This window comes from Anser cygnoides, chromosome 33, assembly GCF_040182565.1.
Source record: "Anser cygnoides isolate HZ-2024a breed goose chromosome 33, Taihu_goose_T2T_genome, whole genome shotgun sequence".
Lineage (NCBI taxonomy): Eukaryota > Metazoa > Chordata > Aves > Anseriformes > Anatidae > Anser > Anser cygnoides.
The window spans coordinates 1,138,581-1,155,518 of record NC_089905.1 but is presented as its reverse complement, the minus strand read 5'-3'; the positions used below and the strand labels follow the sequence as shown (position 1 = coordinate 1,155,518).

Genomic DNA, 16,938 nt, shown 5'->3' with positions numbered 1-16,938 from the left:
TCAGCTTCTGGAGGCTGAAAACTAGTAACTGAAGGCAGCGATTTTAATCCTAGCTTCTGTGAAGTTTGCTGCTTCTGCGCTGTTCAGGTGGGTTTTTCATCTTCCTTCTCCTCTCAGAGAAACGTCTGTCGCGAGGCATTTCCCACGCCAGCTCTACCATCGTCTCTCTGGCCCGTTCCCACGTCTCCAGCAACGGCAGCAGCGAGCACCTGCTGGAGATGCCCATTTCCACCTTCCAGTTGCCTGACCTCACGGTGTACACCGAGGAGTTCCGCAGCTTCATCGAGCGCGACCTCATCGAGCAGTCGATGCTGGTGGCGCTGGAGCAGGCCGGTGAGCGTTTACACCCCAAATTATTATTATTTTTTTTTATGCTAACGCAGCCAGTGGCGGCAGTTTGCAGCAGTACCAACTGGAGCGTGCTGGCACACAAGCCTTAGGCAGTGGAGAACCGAGCAAGGGCGCGTATCTGTGATAGATATTATTTCATCCCTTTTTATAGCGTGGTGCAAGAGTTGAGCAAGAGTCTGCTTCGCTTCGCCCGCAGACACCAAATGTAAATTGTGCGCGCGTGTCGTCATCGCTCATGCAGCTGAATGGTAATGCCCGGGAAAAAAAAACCAAGCTGCATTATCTCACCACCTAAGCTTCCCCGTGCCCCGCGCTATCCCAGCAGCCTTGCTGTGAGAAAGGGGGGGGGGGGAGAAATCATTGCGTAACGCCACCAGCAGCTAATCATCACGGACAAATATCGGCGGTGATTACAGGCGTTTTAGATCGATGATGCATTTCATACGCTTGCTGCTTCAATGCAGGGAAACTCGTCGGCTGGCTTTGTGCGTGCCCGGAGAGGAACCACCTCGGGAGCGCAGACGGGTTTGTTTTCCAACACGCTGGTTTCCTCCTGAATAGTTGCTAGGTGATCTGTAAATAAGATTGAGCTGGGGGATGAATGGGACCTCCGCGCTGGCGGGGAACAACCTAATCCGTGTTACCAGGACAGCGTGCAGTCGGCACAGGGTGGGGAAAGAGGCGAACCAGGCGAGATGTGGGGAGCCCTTGCACCTCTCCTTTATTTCTGTCAGCAGTCCGCGTACCTAGAAAACTGTTCCTTCGGAGAGAACGTGTGTTCTTCACGTCAAATTTTAGACCCATCCCGCTCAAGTGTTCCTGTAATAAATATTCTCATGTTTTGGAAATGAGCACTTGATCCAAGCGATCTCGTTACAGCGGCGTTGCTCTTCGTCGACTGTCAAGCTGTCGTGTCTAATGCAAATTAAAATGCACTTCTCTGCATCGAAGCAGAGGCCAGGCTGGGCGTTGGATTGCCGCGTTTCAGCACAAACTCTGGCTCAGAGCACTCCGGTGCTTTCAGGTGGTTAGGATCTAGTTTTCAGCATAGATCTCTCAAGCTGTAATTCACACGAATCCTTTTCGTGAACACAAAACACGTCGGAGGCATGTCAGTGACCCTGCAGGAGGAGGCACGAGCTGTCAGCAGGGCAGGCAGGAGATTCCTGTGGCCTCAGAGGGAGCTGGATCGGGCCTCTTGGCTGTGCTTTTTCCTACGAGTGCTGGTGACACTTCCCAGTGTTAGTGTTTAGTAATTGATTTTTTAGAAAGCACCATCTGAAAGCAAAGTGTGCCTGCATTATGTATGTGGGTTCGTTATAAATGAATGTTTATCTTTAATAAAGGGCCGTACGTGAAATCTTCCAAGCTCAAGTTGAAGTAGGGTTTTGAGCACGGTGCTGTGATCTACACCGATACCCGTTATTAATTTAGTACGTGCTGTCCTTAGGGGATTAAGCAAATATTTTATAGACCAATAAACGTGAAGATAGCTCTTCGGGTTCTATCCAGAGCTCCCCTTACGCCAGTGTGGCAGAGCAAGCACGCTTTCAAGTGGCTGTAAATCGTAACGACGTCCTCTGGGGAAGCTGTTAACGTGCTCAGCATTCTACGAAAAGGCCTTGGTGGAGCTGAAAATTTGGCCCTTGGTGTTTTTCTCGCCGCGCGCCCGGGGAAGCAGCAGGCAGCGCCTTGCCCCGGGCTGCTCTAACAGTCGGGAAGAGTTGGAAGAAGCCCCGGGCTTGGTCGCTGTGCCTTCGCTCCAAGGTCGGGCTTTCTCCCTGGGGTCAGGGAAGCAACGCCAAGCGCTTCTCCAAAAATCCCCCAGCGCATTGGCAAGAAGACTTCTGCTTCGCTCTCCAGGCCGGCGCTGCAGGAAACATCTGTAGGTGGACTGTTAAAAACTGCTGAGTGAAGGGTTCGGCACCTCTCCTCCCCGCCTGCTTGCTTCACTGCCGGAGCGGTGGCAGAGGACCGGCGAGAGCAGGTTCCTCGTTCCTGGAATGCAAATCTCCTGCGTCTCGGAGCGGGCCATCAAAGCCACCGGCGCACGTCCGTCCCTCGGGAATGCATCACCCGGCTCCCGAGCAGCTTTTCAGCCGGGTTTAGCCCGTGCGTGGTCAGAGGCACGTGTGCGCACGTCCCCCCCTCCGTCTGACGCGCTAGCGTCCGACTTGCAAAGCTCCTGCAAATATTTTAGCCCGTCGGTCACTGGCCAGCCCTGGCCTTCCCGACAGGAGAGGCGAGCTCACGGCTGGGGCCGCCTCGCTCCGAGAGGCAGCTGAAGTTCTCTTCCTTTGGCGGAGCAGCAGCACAGCCGGCTGTAACCCGCGGCGAGCCTTCGCTTCTCGTCCCTCCCAACCCGTGGAAGAGGCTCGGCGTTGGGGGAGAAAGCAGCTACGGATGTGTCAATGCATTAGAACCAGCTCTTGTTGCTGCCAGATCCCGAAACAAAGGGTTTTTTTCCTGCAGGTATCGTTTAAAGGAAAATTTGGATCAATTGGAAGAGGGAGGCTACGGGTGTATTATCGAACGTCAGATGCGGTAAACCAGCTTGCCACTTCCAGCTGCTCTTCTCCTTTTTTTTTTTTTTATTTTATCAATAACCTAGTCCCAGGTCGTGGCCCCTGCTCCTTCATCTCCAGCTTCGGCACGGGAAGAAAAATGTTCTGCAGCAGCCACCCAAGCGCGGTGGCGGGCGGTGGCGCTGGACCCGTCGCGTCAGCCTGGGGAGCCCGAGGACAGCTCATCCCTGGGAACGCTGCCTCCGTCACGCAGGGAGCGCGGCCTCGTCCGCACGGCTCCGGAGTCCCTTGGTAGCCCCAGGGGAGCCATTTGGTTTCTCTGTGAGTCAGGGCTCGGCGCTGGGCTAGGAGGAGCGTCGTGTCTGCTCCTTCCTCTCGGCGTGACCCATTTCCACGGTTCCTGTTAGAAGCACGTGCGGCGTTCCACAAAACAGCGTTCCCGCTCCCTGCTGGAACAAAGAAATGTTCTCACCGTGCCACGAAACACCCCAAAATATCCCAAAACCAGCTGCGTGGTGGGGCTGGATCCCGTGGCAGCGGTGGTGCTGGTGTCCCCTGCAAAAGGGAGCCCCTGGTGCTGGCTTCAGATGCGCAGAAGAGCTGTCGCTGACCTCCCGGGCTTGAATTCTGGAGCTGTGTCAGCTCTCGGCAGGGCTTTTCTGCCAGCCAGCGGGGACAGCGGGCTGACAGCCTGGAGCTGAAAAGCAAAAGGGCAAGCGAGAGGCAGCCGGGAGCTCGGGACGCTGCTGCGAGCGAGCTGTAAGCCAGCAACAGCAAACTTGGCGCTCGTGTCGGTTTGTCCTGCCCCTTGCAGCAGCATTTCTTGTGCTGCCGCGGAAGCGCTGATGGCAGGAAGATCCATTGTGCTCCTGAACGCAATTGTTTTCCCTTCTGCCTGCACGCAGAGCTTCCCAGAGCCGCTGCTAATAGCTGCGTGCAGAGAGATGCGATGTTTTAAATGCTCGCGGGGGGCCTCTCGGCCCTTTTACGGCCTCGACGCGAGTGAAACGCCGCGAAGGGGTTGGGGAATGTGGCTGCTTTTGAGGGAGCGAAGCTGCGACGGCCTCTCTCGCGTAACCCGGAGCATGCGGAAGGCTGAACGAGTGACTCTGCGCGCGCAGCGCGTCGTGACCGCGTGCTGCAGATAGAAATGCCTCCCGAAGGAGCGGCCTCGGGCCCGGACCTGGCCGCGCGTGGGGCTGCGAGGTGCCGAGCGGAGGAGCGGCGAACGCCCCCGAGCTCCGCGGTCGCGGCCGGAAAAAGAGCAGCAAAAATCCTCCAGGAAAAAACGTGCAGGGGATAAAAAAAAAAAAAAGCTCAGCGCTGAGTGCGGTAGCGCCCCGCGTTTTGTTTAGCTGTTGGGAGATGCTGGTTTTGCTTCTCGCTCTGCTCTCCTGGCGCCGTGCCACTTGGCGCAGGTTTGCGCCTTCGCCGGGCCGGGAGCTGTGCCGAGCGAGACCGGCCCGCTTCTCCCAGCGGGGCTCTTGTCTCGAGGCTGCGCGCCGAACCCGTTTCAGCTCCAGCGGGTTCCTTTCCTGACGCTGAGACGAGAAAGCAGCAGCGTCACGCCGCAGTTAGCCCCGCGTGCTGTGTTTTCCCGCGTTTTATCTCCCGGCGGTGTTGGGAAGCAGCTTTCTGAAGGCAGCACCCCTGCTTCTGCTGCACAATTTCAAGAAATCCTCTGCTCCCGTGAGACCGGGGTGGCTGCCAGGAGCCGTGCTCGGGAACGGGGATATTTGTTAGAAATACACGGCCGGGCGAGGCGCAGCCTAGCTGGAGCTGTAAGCCTGAGGTGGTAATTCCGTACAGTTTTGTTTCCTGGATAAATGTTTAACTTCTAGCGTCGAGTTTAACTGCAGCGGGTTTGTTAATTTTTCCCAGCTTCTATTTTTAGACGGTCGGAAAACCTTCTCTCTTGACTCGTAGTAATTCCAGTGCCTGATATTACCCCAAAGCTGCTATTTTTAAACCCGGTGAAGCGCCGTCAGTTTGCATTTTCGTTGGTAAAGCCGCTGAGCTGCTTGGCTCAGCAAAAGTTCCTGACGATCGTACCGAAACCAGTGAGCAGGGAAAAAATCACCGATGCGAGATGCTTTAAACGGGAGGGATCCGGTTGCTAAAAGCAACTCCAAGCAGTCTCGTTATTAGCTGGAGAAACTGGAAAAGGTGTTGGGCACCATTTGGGACCGGCGCCCTGGGTGTGTTCTCAGCAGGATGGGGGTTTTTTTTTGTGGGGGGGAACTGGATAGAAAGAGAATGCTGCTCTGGGTCAGAATTTGCTCCTGTTTTCAGCTTTATCTCCAATTTGTGTTGACCTTAAGTAAGGATTTCACGTTCCCTGCCTGTCCTTGCAGCCTGGCCAGCTCCCCAGGTCCCCACACTCTGCCCTTTTCGTTGCATCGCCTTGGCTCCTTTCTTCCAGCCGCAGACCGGGCACGCAGCTCGCGTCCGGGGCTGTTCCCATCGCAAACCAAGCAGGCTGCACTCCTCGTCTTTCTTTTTTTTTTTTTTTTCTCTTTCTTTTTTTTTTGAGCGGACGAACCCAACGGTCCCGCGGCGCGCAACGGGCCCCGTTTTCATGCTCTCCGTTATTTCCCCAGGTCGCCTGAACTGGTGGGCGAACGTGGACCCCAGCTGCCAGCGGCTGCTCCCCCTGGCCACCACGGGGGACGGGAACTGCCTGCTGCACGCCGCCTCCCTGGGTAAGAGCCTCGCTGAGCGCAGGATGGAGAAATAGCCGAGTGGTTCCCTTTGGCCCCCGGTAAAGAGCGCCGTGCGGGGAGATGGGTGGCCGCAGCCTCCCTTCCCCTCACCGGCCGCTTTGTGCCATCGCACCGGGGAAGCTGACGCTGCTGGAGGAGGCGTGGGGAGAGCCCAGGACCCCAACGTGCCTCGGGGACGGGCTCTGCCCGTGGTGGGACCGAGCATTTCTCGTCTGCCCCGTGGGGAGCCGTGGGCCCGCTGCTCGTCCCGGGTGAGCCTCGGGAGGTGCCCAACTGCTGGGGCTCGGCGGGAGAGGCTGAGCTGAAGGCGCCGGGCTGCCAACTGCCTCTGTACTCCCCAAATTATTCTTCTGGGGTTCAGCCTTCCCTTTGGCAAGTTTCCCCGTGGTTCTGAAGGAAATGTGAGATACCAGAGGGCCCGTTCGCAGAGCGGGGCAGCTTCCAGGGCCCGGGTTTGTCTCCTGTGACTTCACCTCGTCAAACGTGACAACGGTTTTGGAGGTTTCTAGACTTCTAAATCAGCTGGGTCGGGCATTTCCTTCGCGTGGCGGGCTCTGTTCAGACACAGCAAAACCACAGCCTTGTTTCACCTGGTCTAAATTTTCCCTCGACAGATCAGCCCGGCGGAAAGCACCGTGTGATTTTCGCGAGCAAATATTTTGCTTCGTCTGGGAGATTCCTTACAGCCGAAGGCAGCAGCGGCTGCTTTTAGCTGTGCAGAAGCTCGCCGCGGGTGGGAAAGGCAGGCTTCGGACAGGGGGGTTGGGGGCTGCTGGATTTTTTGCTCAGTTTGGCCCTGCTCGCCTTGCGTTTCTCAGCCCTTTTTTTCCCAATTTACCCGCTTCCCCCGGTTTTGTGGCGGGTTGTAGGAGTTCAGCCATTAGACAGCAGAAGATGGAGAAACGCCAGCTCTCGCTAATCCTCTGGTGCTTTTTTTTCCCCCCCCCCTCTGTGCAGGTATGTGGGGTTTCCACGATAGAGATCTCATGCTTCGCAAATCCCTTTATACCTTAATGGATAAAGGTGTGGAAAGGGAAGCCCTGAAGCGGAGGTGGCGCTGGCAGCAAACGCAGCAGAACAAGGAGGTAGGAACCAGACTGAACGCGGTCCTCCGAGCAGAGGGGAAAATCCTGTTAAAACATCCCGTAGGTCTGGGAGGAAAAAAAACATCCCGTAGGTCTGGGAGGAAAAACAAAAACAAGGTCTTGAATTTTGCCCAAGTCCGTGGCTTGCAGTACTCGGCTATGCCATGATGAGAACTGTCCTCCCCTCTAAATTATGGCCGTGAAGCTTTGGTGAAATGCCCTTTATTACAAGGGAGGAAAATTCCTTTATTGGCGCCGTGTTACGTCCGCTGCTGATGGAAACGAGCTGTCGTGTAGGTCTCTCCCGCGATAAGATCAGGAAGATGTGCCTCGGTCGAGGCGTGGAGCAGCCTCCCCCACTAAAAAAGGAAACGGCGAGCTCGCCACATGAAAGGCTCCTAAAGCTGCGACGTGCTCGCCCCCCCCGAAAGCAGGGACGTGGCTTTGTCAAGGCGGAAAGTTACCAGATGTCCTCGAATCGCGCCGCGGTGTTGTGAGCAGAGTAAACTTTTGTTTCCACCTGACACTGAAGGATGTTGTTTACTTCCCAGCTTCCTTTTTATTTTTGGAAGGGCACGGAGATTAGCATCTTGTCGGGCTGAAAAAAAAGATCTATTTCCCTGTTTGTAACAAAGTAGTTGATAAATAATTGGAGGTTTGACCGCTACTAAAAGCATGCTTTTGTGCATCTCTTTAAACTGCGTGCTCAGGGCTGTCTCCGGAACTAGCCATCGGCAAAGCACTGTGACTTGTAGGCCTTAAAGGGCTCGAAAATACTCGGCGTGCGGACTCAGTTGTGTCGTTCCCTTGTAATAACCCTCAGCAGAAGCTTCTCGGAGGCAGGCGGGTGTAGGTGGTGCCTGCGGTCAGGTGCAACAGCCCAGCCTCAGCCGGTGCGGCAGGTGCTGTGTAAGGGGTTGGCTGGAAGTCGGGGATTAGGAGCTCTTCCTTTCCAAGTAAGCTCGGAAAGAGGCAGCCCAGGGTGATGGAAGTTGCTCCGACTTGCCTAACCCACTCTGGGTACAGCGCTCTCCTCCCTCGCTCTGCTTTACGCTCGGATCAATGATGAAAGAAGTCCCGTTGGAGGCTTAACCAGGAGCGGGGAAACTTAATTAATGCCTTACTGAGCGAGCGGGGAGCCGGCCGGGCCGTCAGCTGCTTCTGGTTCGTGGCTTGAAGGCTTTCTTGGCAGCTTCGAGGGCTGAGGATGTTGTGTTTGGATGCTGGAGCTCCGATCGCTGGGCCCAGGAACAGAGGAGGAGGGCAGGGCTGCCTGCTCTTCCTCGTGGCCTTAACACGGCAGGCTCGAGCGTGGCTTTGTGTTTTAAGGTATTTCTCCCCTCACTTGGGATTAATAAGGCTTAACGAGCCTTTTAACTCCTTGGGACCGTGTTGGAAGGCTTCTCCATCGAGGAGACGTGGGGTAATTCCTGAAGCGAATGCTTGCTGCGGACTTTTTGGAGCGGAGCGGTTGTACCGGAGGCAGGGTGCTGTGTTTGTGGGCTGGGTACAACGACGTCCTCAGAGCACCGCAGCTTTTCGAGGAAAGGGCCGTGCTTCGCGGGGGCTTTCCTTGCGCTTGTTTTTGGGCTGGGTGCCTCGTGGCTCACGTGGTGCGAGTGCGGAGTCGATGCTTGGTAGTCGTAACGTGCGTGCTCAGGGAATGTGAGTAAAAAGCCGGTCTGAGTGCACGGACAAACGAGAAAGGACTGAAAGGATAAACAGTTCAGCCTGACTGCGGTTCGTAAAAGAATCTGCAGCGACGGAAAAAATCCATCCCACTCTTATAATTAGCCATCGGGGCCTGCCTGTGCTATGCGCCTTGTGCCTCTTTGGAGAGCTAAAAAAGTATCAAGTGTGTTAAAATACCTCAGCAAGCCTTGTCCTGGATCTCTGTGGGCTTTGTGGGTGTCTTTCTTTTGTTTTCGTAGTTCAGTAAGGGAGGAGAATAAGTTCTAAAGGCAAACTTTAGCTGGTCCAGTCCTCACCCGTCCCCCGGTCCCTTGCCTGTAGGTTATGTCAGCTGTAATACGGGAGGGGTTAGAGTTAGAGTCAAGCTTTCCTCTCCTTCTGTGGGTTGAAACGTTTACTTCCACCCCGCAAGGATGAAAACTCTTCGCTTTAGGCAGATTATCCCCCTGCTGGCTTGAGAGCGCTGGCTTGGAAGTGTGTGCTTTTTTTCACAGAATATTAGGGATTGGGAGGGACCCTGGAAGATCCCCCAGCCCAATCCCCCACCCCATTCCCTCATCCAAGGCATCGATGAATATATTGAACAACGCTCGTCCCGGTACCAACCCCTGAGGGGCTCCACTAGATAGAGGCCTCCGGCTCGAGTCCATCCCATTGACCACAACCCTCTGGCTTCTTCCCTTCAGCCAGTTCACAGCCCACCTCCCCCCCAATTGTCCAGACCACGCTCCCTCAGTTTAGCATTTTTTTTTTGCATAAAATATTGATTATTTTTGCATAAATCCGTAGAGAGATGATGTGGCTGCGTGTACAAAACCGTGCTACAGAAATTGGAAAAAATAATTCACATTGAGGACTCTGTTCTGTCGTCCCTTTCCCAGTCTGGTCTCGTTTACACCGAAGAGGAGTGGCAGAAGGAGTGGAACGAGCTGATCAAGCTGGCCTCCAGCGAGCCTCGCGTGCACTACGGCACCAACGGAGGCAACTGCGGCGGGTACGTGGAGCACGCGAGCGCACGGACGGGGCGTGCGAAGTGGCTGGGAGGCTTTCCAGCCTTCTGGCTGGGATGTCCAGGGCTTAAGTGGCCATGATTAACGTGGGATAGGGGGGAAAAATAAAAGAGAATATCTTCCTTAAATGTACAGCTTGGAATAACTTGCCCGAGGGCAGGTCCAGGGACCCGGCTGGGAACAGCGGAGGGGTTTGCTGCTTTGGTACCGCTCGTGTGGGAGGGTTTTAAGGGGAGGGTTGAAGGATTGTGAAAAACAATGAAAACATCCATTAAAATGTTATGGAAAACCGTCTCTCTAAATGCTGCCTGACCCCTTTTGTGGCGTAACGGCTCTTTTCCAGAATTGAACAAAAACCTAATCTTTTCTCACGTTTCATCATGTTGTTGGCTCCGAAATGAGAGTGATAAACAAAAGCTGAGAATTTCTGCAGTGTTCTCTCTCCCTCTGCGTTTCAAGGGCACTCTATCGCTGCAGCCGTCCCAAACAAACACAACTTCTGAGGCTCTTTAGATAAGAGACTCCAAGAAGTGCCAAGCAGCAATGTGGTATTTCCTGGAAACAAACCCTTGCCTTAGAATAGGATTTTTTTTTGGATCTGTCTCTGTGTCTAACATACGAAATTAGAGAAAAGATGAAACTTAATGCCATTAATATGATCTATGTCCTTGCTGTTGCCTGTAAAGAACTCTTCCTGCCTTTAAAAGCGATGATTAAGTGCACAGAGGACGAAAATTGATTTAGTTCTTGTTTCCCAGCGTTGAAAGCTCTGAGGAACCCGTGTACGAGAGCCTGGAGGAGTTTCATGTCTTTGTCCTGGCCCACGTGCTGAAGAGACCCATAGTAGTGGTGGCAGACACGATGCTGCGGGACTCGGGGGGAGAAGGTAAGAGTCGCGCTCGCTTGTCTTTATTAATTGTGCGTGCTCAGGCTGCGTATTGCCTGTGCACTGCTGTCACGGGCTCTTTCTGCTCCGTGGAGCCTGATTTTCAGCCCTGTCGATGAGCGTGGGGCAGGCTGCTGGGCGTGACTCCGCTGGAGGCTATGAGCCATACAGCTGGGCATCAGCGGCTGATCTGCTGCCTTTTCACGATGACTTTTCTACTTCTTTTGCCCCTACGTGTGTGTACAGATGGGAAATTCCGTTCTCTGCGTGTAGTATTTTCCACTAGCAGACTTAATTTCCTGTCAGAAAAGATTCATCAATTACCATCACTCTGTGTGCAAATTTGTTTTTTTTGTGTGTGTGTGTGTGGAGGAGGGCTTTTGTAGAAACGACAGATTCATTCTGCAACTGCGTTCCTCCTGGTATAAAATGGCTGTCTGTCTGGGGTTTGTTTTTGTTTTGTTTTTCTTCTTTTGCCCCCCAAGTTGATAGCTAATTGCAGGTAAAACCGTGAAGTGAAACAGCTTGTTCTGGAGCAGTTTCAGGATAAACAAGTCTTAACTCTTCATCCTATTATGAAAACTAATCAGCCCCATTTCTTTCCAGCCTTTGCCCCTATTCCCTTTGGAGGCATCTATCTTCCCCTGGAAGTTCCAGCCAACAAATGTCATCGTTCCCCTTTGGTTCTGGCGTACGACCAAGCCCATTTCTCTGCCCTGGTATCCATGGAGCAGAAGGAACCCACAAAAGATCAAGGTAGGTGATGAACGAGCCCGGTGATTTACGGCCCGAGCCCTGGCAGTCGCAGTGTGCGCCGTTTGGCACACCACCAGTGGCCGGCAGAACCGACGCCGTTCTTGGTGAGCGCCCCGAGCTTGGCTGCCGCTGCTGACACCGTGAAAGGTTGCCTTGTCACGGGGGTTAGACAGGCTGGAGGAGCCGGGTGACGTGAGGAAAGCTTAATTCATGTGGGGAGCACGCAGGAGATAGACGTCGGGCTTCTGCGTCGACTGCAGTTGGGGCGACTGATGAGGGATGCGGCGCAGAAGCGGCAGGCGCCGTCGCCTCGGCGCAGCTTGCCAAATCTCGTCCTTTCGGGCAGTAAGTGGGCTTTCCGTTCTCCTCCTCGTGCAGCTGTGATCCCCCTGACAGACTCCGAGCATAAGCTGCTCCCTGTGCACTTCGCCGTGGATCCCGGGAAGGATTGGCAGTGGGGAAAAGACGACAGTGACAACGTCAAGCTGGCCAGGTCGGTTGTCTGGATGCCGGAGCGGTCGCAGCCGTGCGGTTTGGTCTTTATCCCCAGCCGCTCACGAGCACTGGGGGTTTTCTTGGGTCTGGGTGGAATTTGTGCTGGGGTACGAACCTAGTCAGTGCAGACAGAGCAGCTTTTTCTTTTTTTTTTTTTTCCTTTTTTTTTTCTGATGTCCTGAGTATTTTGGTATATTTTGGGAAGGGTAGTGACATCTTACCGGCTTCGATAAGGAGGATCAGGTATTGTAGCCTGGGTTCTCAGGCACAAAAAGGTGCGTTTTTCCCTTCCTGCGTCCCCAGAGATAACAAACACCTTTGCCCAGGAGCCCCAGGAGCCGGAGGGATGCTCGCAGGCAGACACCCGTCCTGGTTTGGGCTCAGACCACGGGCAAGCCGCGGCACGGTTTGGTAGCAGCGAGTTTCCTGTTATTGAGCCAGGAGTCACCAATAGTGGGCGTCGTGGTCGGAGAGCTGGAAGCGTGACTTGTCCATCACATGACTTCGGGTTAGGAAACGTAGAAACCTCCAAGATCAGCGCGTTTATTAAAGCTCAGGGCAGGTTTTAGCGACGCAGTATTGCGCGGTACAGATATTTCATTCTGAGTTGGTTTTTTTTTTTTTAACCGATAGGAAATACTGTGTGTTTTTAATGGAAAAAAAAAATGACAAATGGAAATTGTTGAGAAAACATCTTCGCTTTTTTTTCTGAAGTTGTTTTTGTGGAGAGGAAAATCATTTTGAAACTAGCTCTGTTTAGATCTGTGACATCTGCTTTTTTGTTACTTGCCTCGTGTACCAGTAAGATTATTTGCCAGGTTGGTATTAATTTGTAGCAAACTCGATTCTGACATACAGGAATCTTCTTGCTTATTCATTTCCTTTTTAATTAAAAGGCTTGGGAGGCTACAAAAACATTATCTTTTGTATTGCTGCTGCCTTGATGGTTTTTACCCGTTAAAACATGCGTTTTAATGTAAAGACAACAGGCAAATGCCTTGGTAACGATGGAGAAAAAAACCTTGGCTCTTAAAGCGGGACTTGACTCTGACTTCTTGTGCTTGTTTCAAATTTTAGCGTGACGCTATCGTTGGAAGCCAAGCTGCACTTGCTGCACAGCTACATGAATGTTAAGTGGATCACGCTGCCTTGTGACACGCAGGTAAAGAGACGAGGGGTGTTTTCTCTAGTTATTTCAGCCTCCCTTCTGCAGGGCGGCGGAAGCGAAGTCGTCGTCTGCCCAGCCCTCCTTCACGTGAGGCTGTCTGTGCTTCCATTGGAAAAGGCAGCTGGCGCGGCTCCGAGCGGATGAACAACTCGTGTTGTTGTGCGTGCGCGTTTCTCTCGAGCTTTTCCTGCCTGTTTTTATCCTTCCTGCAAAGCTGAAGCGCAGCCCTCGCACGTCCTGCTGAGCGGCGCAGCCTGCTGTGTAGGTGTCTGGCAGCGAGGACGACTGCTGCCTATTCCAAGACAAACACAAACTGTTGGTTTGTGGCCTCCAGAAGCTGACTTGCGGCTTGACTGTAATTTTCCTGGGACCTTTCGTTGTCGGGACTGACTCGTGGAGCTCTGGGAACTTCTGCCTGCTTCCAACATCCCTGTGGCAGCTGCCTTAGCAGTGCGGGTGTCACCAGGCTGCCAGGCGTGAAGGATTTCTTTGTTAGCTTTTTATTGTTTGTGTTGCTTTTTTTTTTCTCCTCTCTTTTGGAGAAAACTCCCCAAACTTGCACGTGAGCTATTCTGATCTGTCTGAAACCAGCACATGGCCAGGGCGTGTGCTGAGTTCTGCGGGTCGCCCTTTGGCTGCAGCGTTGACGTGAAATAACTCCGGATCTGAGAGCCGCCACTTGTCCCCTCTGTTCTCCTAGCGAGTGCTTGCTTCTCCGTTTATTTCACCTTCAGCCTGAAAAGTCTTATCTGAGGAACTTATTTGACTTTGATATGTGTTTTCTTTCTCCCCAGGCGCCTCTGGCCCAGCCGGAATCCCCTACAGCCTCTGCAGGAGACGACGCTCGTTCAGCTGCGGAGTCAGGGGAGTCTGACAAGGAGTCGGTCTGCAGCAGTTCGGCAAGCAACGGTGGCAGCAGGGGTTGCAAGGACAAAGAGAAACCAAAGAAAGACCGAGAAAAGGACAAGGAAAAGGATAAAAAACGGGCAGACTCGGTCGCTAACAAGCTGGGCAGCTTTGGCAAGACTTTGGGAAGTAAGCTAAAAAAGAACATGGGAGGGTTGATGCACAGCAAAACTATGAAGGGAGGTGTGAGCAACGGGCAGGGAGATACCTTGGAGAAGAAAAAGAAGGGATCCTTGAAGTCAAGGAAAGGAAGCAAAGAGGAATCTTCCCAAGGAGACTTGTCGGCTCCTGTGGAGAAAACCTGCCCGGGGAAAGCAGCCCCCGAGAAGCCGTCGGACCCCTACAAGTACAGCAACGACGTGAGGCTGAGCCTCAGCATCCTCCGGGCTGCCATGCAGGGAGAGCGCAAGTTCATCTTCGCCGGCCACCTCAAGACCAGCAACAGGCTCCAGTACCAGGAGGAGATGATCCAGCAGTACCTGCTGGACGCCGAGGAGCGCTTCTTGGCCGAGCAGAAGCAAAAGGAGGCAGAGAAGAAGGCGCTGGCGAGCGCTGCCCCCGCCAAGAGGCTGGAGCCGGAGCTCAATGCCCACAAGGGCGAGGAGGCGATGCTCAGCCCCGCTTACCCCCAGCCTCCTCCTGCTTATGCCATCCAGACCCCGGATCTGGCCCTCGGCGCGAAGATGGCAGCTTTTCCCTCCAGCTACTCGGGCGTCTTCACCTTCCCCCGGCCCTCCGTGGCCAGCAGCGCGGAAGGATCTCATCCCCCCGGCTTCCCCGACGGCCGGCGCCAGGTCGCGGGGGGGCCCTGCAGCAGCCTCCCCCCTTACGCCACCCTCCCCAGGCACTGCGGCCAGGCCCGGCCGAGCCCCCACGCCTCCGGCCCTTCCCACGCCGGGCGATTTTCCCCCACGGACACGGATTCTCACCCCGGCTTCCCGGCGGAGCGCGACGGCCTGGGCGGTTCGGCCCCGCACAGCAACGGCTGCCGGGAGCACGCGGAGCAGGACGGCTCGCAGAAAGGGGCGGACAAAGCGAGGGGCCGGGCTCTTTATAACGTCCAGCAGACCAAATGCAAGCAGCCCAACTGCAGCTTCTACGGGCACCCGGAAACCGGGAACTTCTGCTCCTGCTGCTACAGGGAGGAGCTGAAGCGCAAGGAGCGGGAGGCTCTGGTGCACAGGTTCTGAGCGCTCCGCCCGCGCTGCTCTTCGGACCCGTGGCACCTGGGGGATGCAATAATGCCCGTATTTCCACCCCCCCCCCCCCCACGCTCCTCTCCCTGTCCGTGGAAGGAGGGAGGCGGCGGGCGCTTGGCCGGACGGGCTGAGGAGCGCGACGCGGCCGCCGCGCCGCGGAGGTGACCCGCGGCCAGCCCTCCTCCCCGCGGCATCGCCACGAGCACGGGCGCCTCGGACGGGCTCTGGTTAGCCGGGGGGGGCTCGGGTTAGCCAGGGGGGGGCTCGGTAGGCAGCCGCCGTGGAGGGCGAGCTCAGGTCGGAGCGCGAGGCGCGGGGGCTCCTCGCCGCCACCGCCGAACCAGACCAAAGCTTCGGGAGCAGCGAGCGCCCCGCGGGTCCTCCGGCCGGGCTCGACCCTCACTTCTCGTAGCGCTTCTCCCGAATCGAGCGAAAATGCCCCAGCAATTTCAGTTAGAAAGTCACAGACCTTTTAATTGAGAGGTTTTTTTCTTTTCTTTTTTTTTTTAACACTGTTTTTATTTTATTTGATGTTTTCTGGTACTGAGAGGAGCTTAGTCGGAAGCGGACGTTATTTTATTTTTATTTTTCTGTTTTCGGTTTGAACTCGTCTGAGCCCAGCGGACGTCTCCCAGCGCCTCGCAGCAGCGGGCTCGGGGCGCTGCCCTTCCGAGGGGCTCGGCTCTTGTTTTTAAACGTTCCTTTAAAATTCTTCTTGGGGTGGGAGGGGGACGGGGTGGTCACAGTGCTGAGTGGCTTTGAGTTTTCCCGCAGAAGTTCCGTGCGGAACCGTTACCGGTACAGTCGAACCGACTTAGAATCGACGGAGAAACGAGGTCAGTGTCTCCACCCAGCAATAACCAACGGCGTGGAGAAGCAGGGAGGACAAAGAGCGCCCCGCGGCACCGGGAGGTAAATCTGCACCGGGCTGCCCTTAGCTTACAGCTGTGCGTGGACACACACACGATAACTCTTTCTACTTGAGCAAGCTACTTCCGTACTACCTCTGTTCTGCTGAATAGAATTAACTCGGCTCCATTTTGCTGAGCCACGTAACTGACCTTAGGCTGAGTAATATTAAAGATATTTTTTGATAATAGGGCTAAAGAGTGAAATGTAAGAAAAACGAACCCGTACCTGTGTTACTCCCACACTCGCTGTGGTCCATCCACTACGTCCCCTTCTCCCCGGCCGAGCCCCGCGGCGCGGCACGAGCGCTGCCCTGAGCTCCCCGTTTTTCAGGGCGGGTGTAACTTTAGCACTGCAATGTTTGCACAGATCTTTTTTTGTAACTGTAGATCCCAAACTGGACTCGATCCTCGTTCCAGTCCTGTATAGAGCAAAGGTTCAGCATTTTACCGCGTGGAAATAAAACGTGAATTACGCTGATGAGTCAAAGCTTTACAACATTCCCTCGTTTTTTTTTTTTTTTTTTTTTTTGTTTTTTTTTTGGTTTTTTTTTTTCAAAAGGCATCAAACTATGCAATCCCTTCCCACGCTGATCCCCCCGCCCGCCACGGGGAGAAGGGAAGAGAGAACGGGGCAGAGAGGGTGAAAGTGTACTTAACACTGGGGACTCACCTGAAGCCTTATTCTCACAAATACACTAAGGCTTTCTTCTAACGTACAACTTTTGCCGGTTTAATGTACGTCTGAAAAACCAACCCAGCCCCAAATTAAGGCCTTTTCTGTCGCAGGTGGCTGCTTTTGGCTTTGGTAAAGGCCGGGGCCGTCCCTGTGCAGGAAGGGCCTTGCTGCAGGTGCTCCCACCTGGGTGGCTCGGCCCCGCTCGGGCTGCGTTTGGGCTGTCGCGCTCGAAGCCGACGGCCTGTAAATATCCGAGCTCCTCCACCCCTCTAACTAAAGCTGTTCTTTTGGGGTTTTGTTAAATCGCTGCTGCTCGGAGCGTAGATAAGCCTTGCCCGGCTGCGAAAGGGGCACGGAAATAAGGTCGCTGCTGCAAGCGGGGTTTTCCTTAGGGTCCCTTTGCCCGGCAGTGGGGAGCCCCGGGGCTGGCACGCGGTCAGGGAGGCGTGCGGGGTGACTGCTGTGGGTGTGCTGTGATCCTGGAGTGATGCAAGGCAGCGAATTTCTCCCTGGGGCTGGGTTAAAGTGCGTTGGATTTAGTGCAGGGGTGAGAGC

The 16,938-nt window shown here is 54.6% G+C and overlaps 1 protein-coding gene across 6 annotated transcripts in view; it reads left to right on the top strand.

Moving 5' to 3' along the window:
* The window catches only part of OTUD7B (OTU deubiquitinase 7B), a 34,387-nt gene extending 18,130 nt beyond the window's left edge, over positions 1-16,257 (top strand). For all 6 annotated transcript variants that reach the window (XM_066986240.1, XM_066986242.1, XM_048079062.2 and 3 more), the window contains 9 exons: positions 118-333; positions 5,477-5,578; positions 6,557-6,684; positions 9,258-9,370; positions 10,145-10,272; positions 10,879-11,028; positions 11,407-11,521; positions 12,601-12,685; positions 13,486-16,257. In XM_066986240.1, the coding sequence (XP_066842341.1) occupies positions 118-333; positions 5,477-5,578; positions 6,557-6,684; positions 9,258-9,370; positions 10,145-10,272; positions 10,879-11,028; positions 11,407-11,521; positions 12,601-12,685; positions 13,486-14,787 (2,339 nt within the window). In that variant the 3' untranslated portion in view covers positions 14,788-16,257. The remainder of the gene's footprint in view (positions 1-117; positions 334-5,476; positions 5,579-6,556; positions 6,685-9,257; positions 9,371-10,144; positions 10,273-10,878; positions 11,029-11,406; positions 11,522-12,600; positions 12,686-13,485) is intronic.
* Positions 16,258-16,938: the final 681 nt, after the last annotated feature.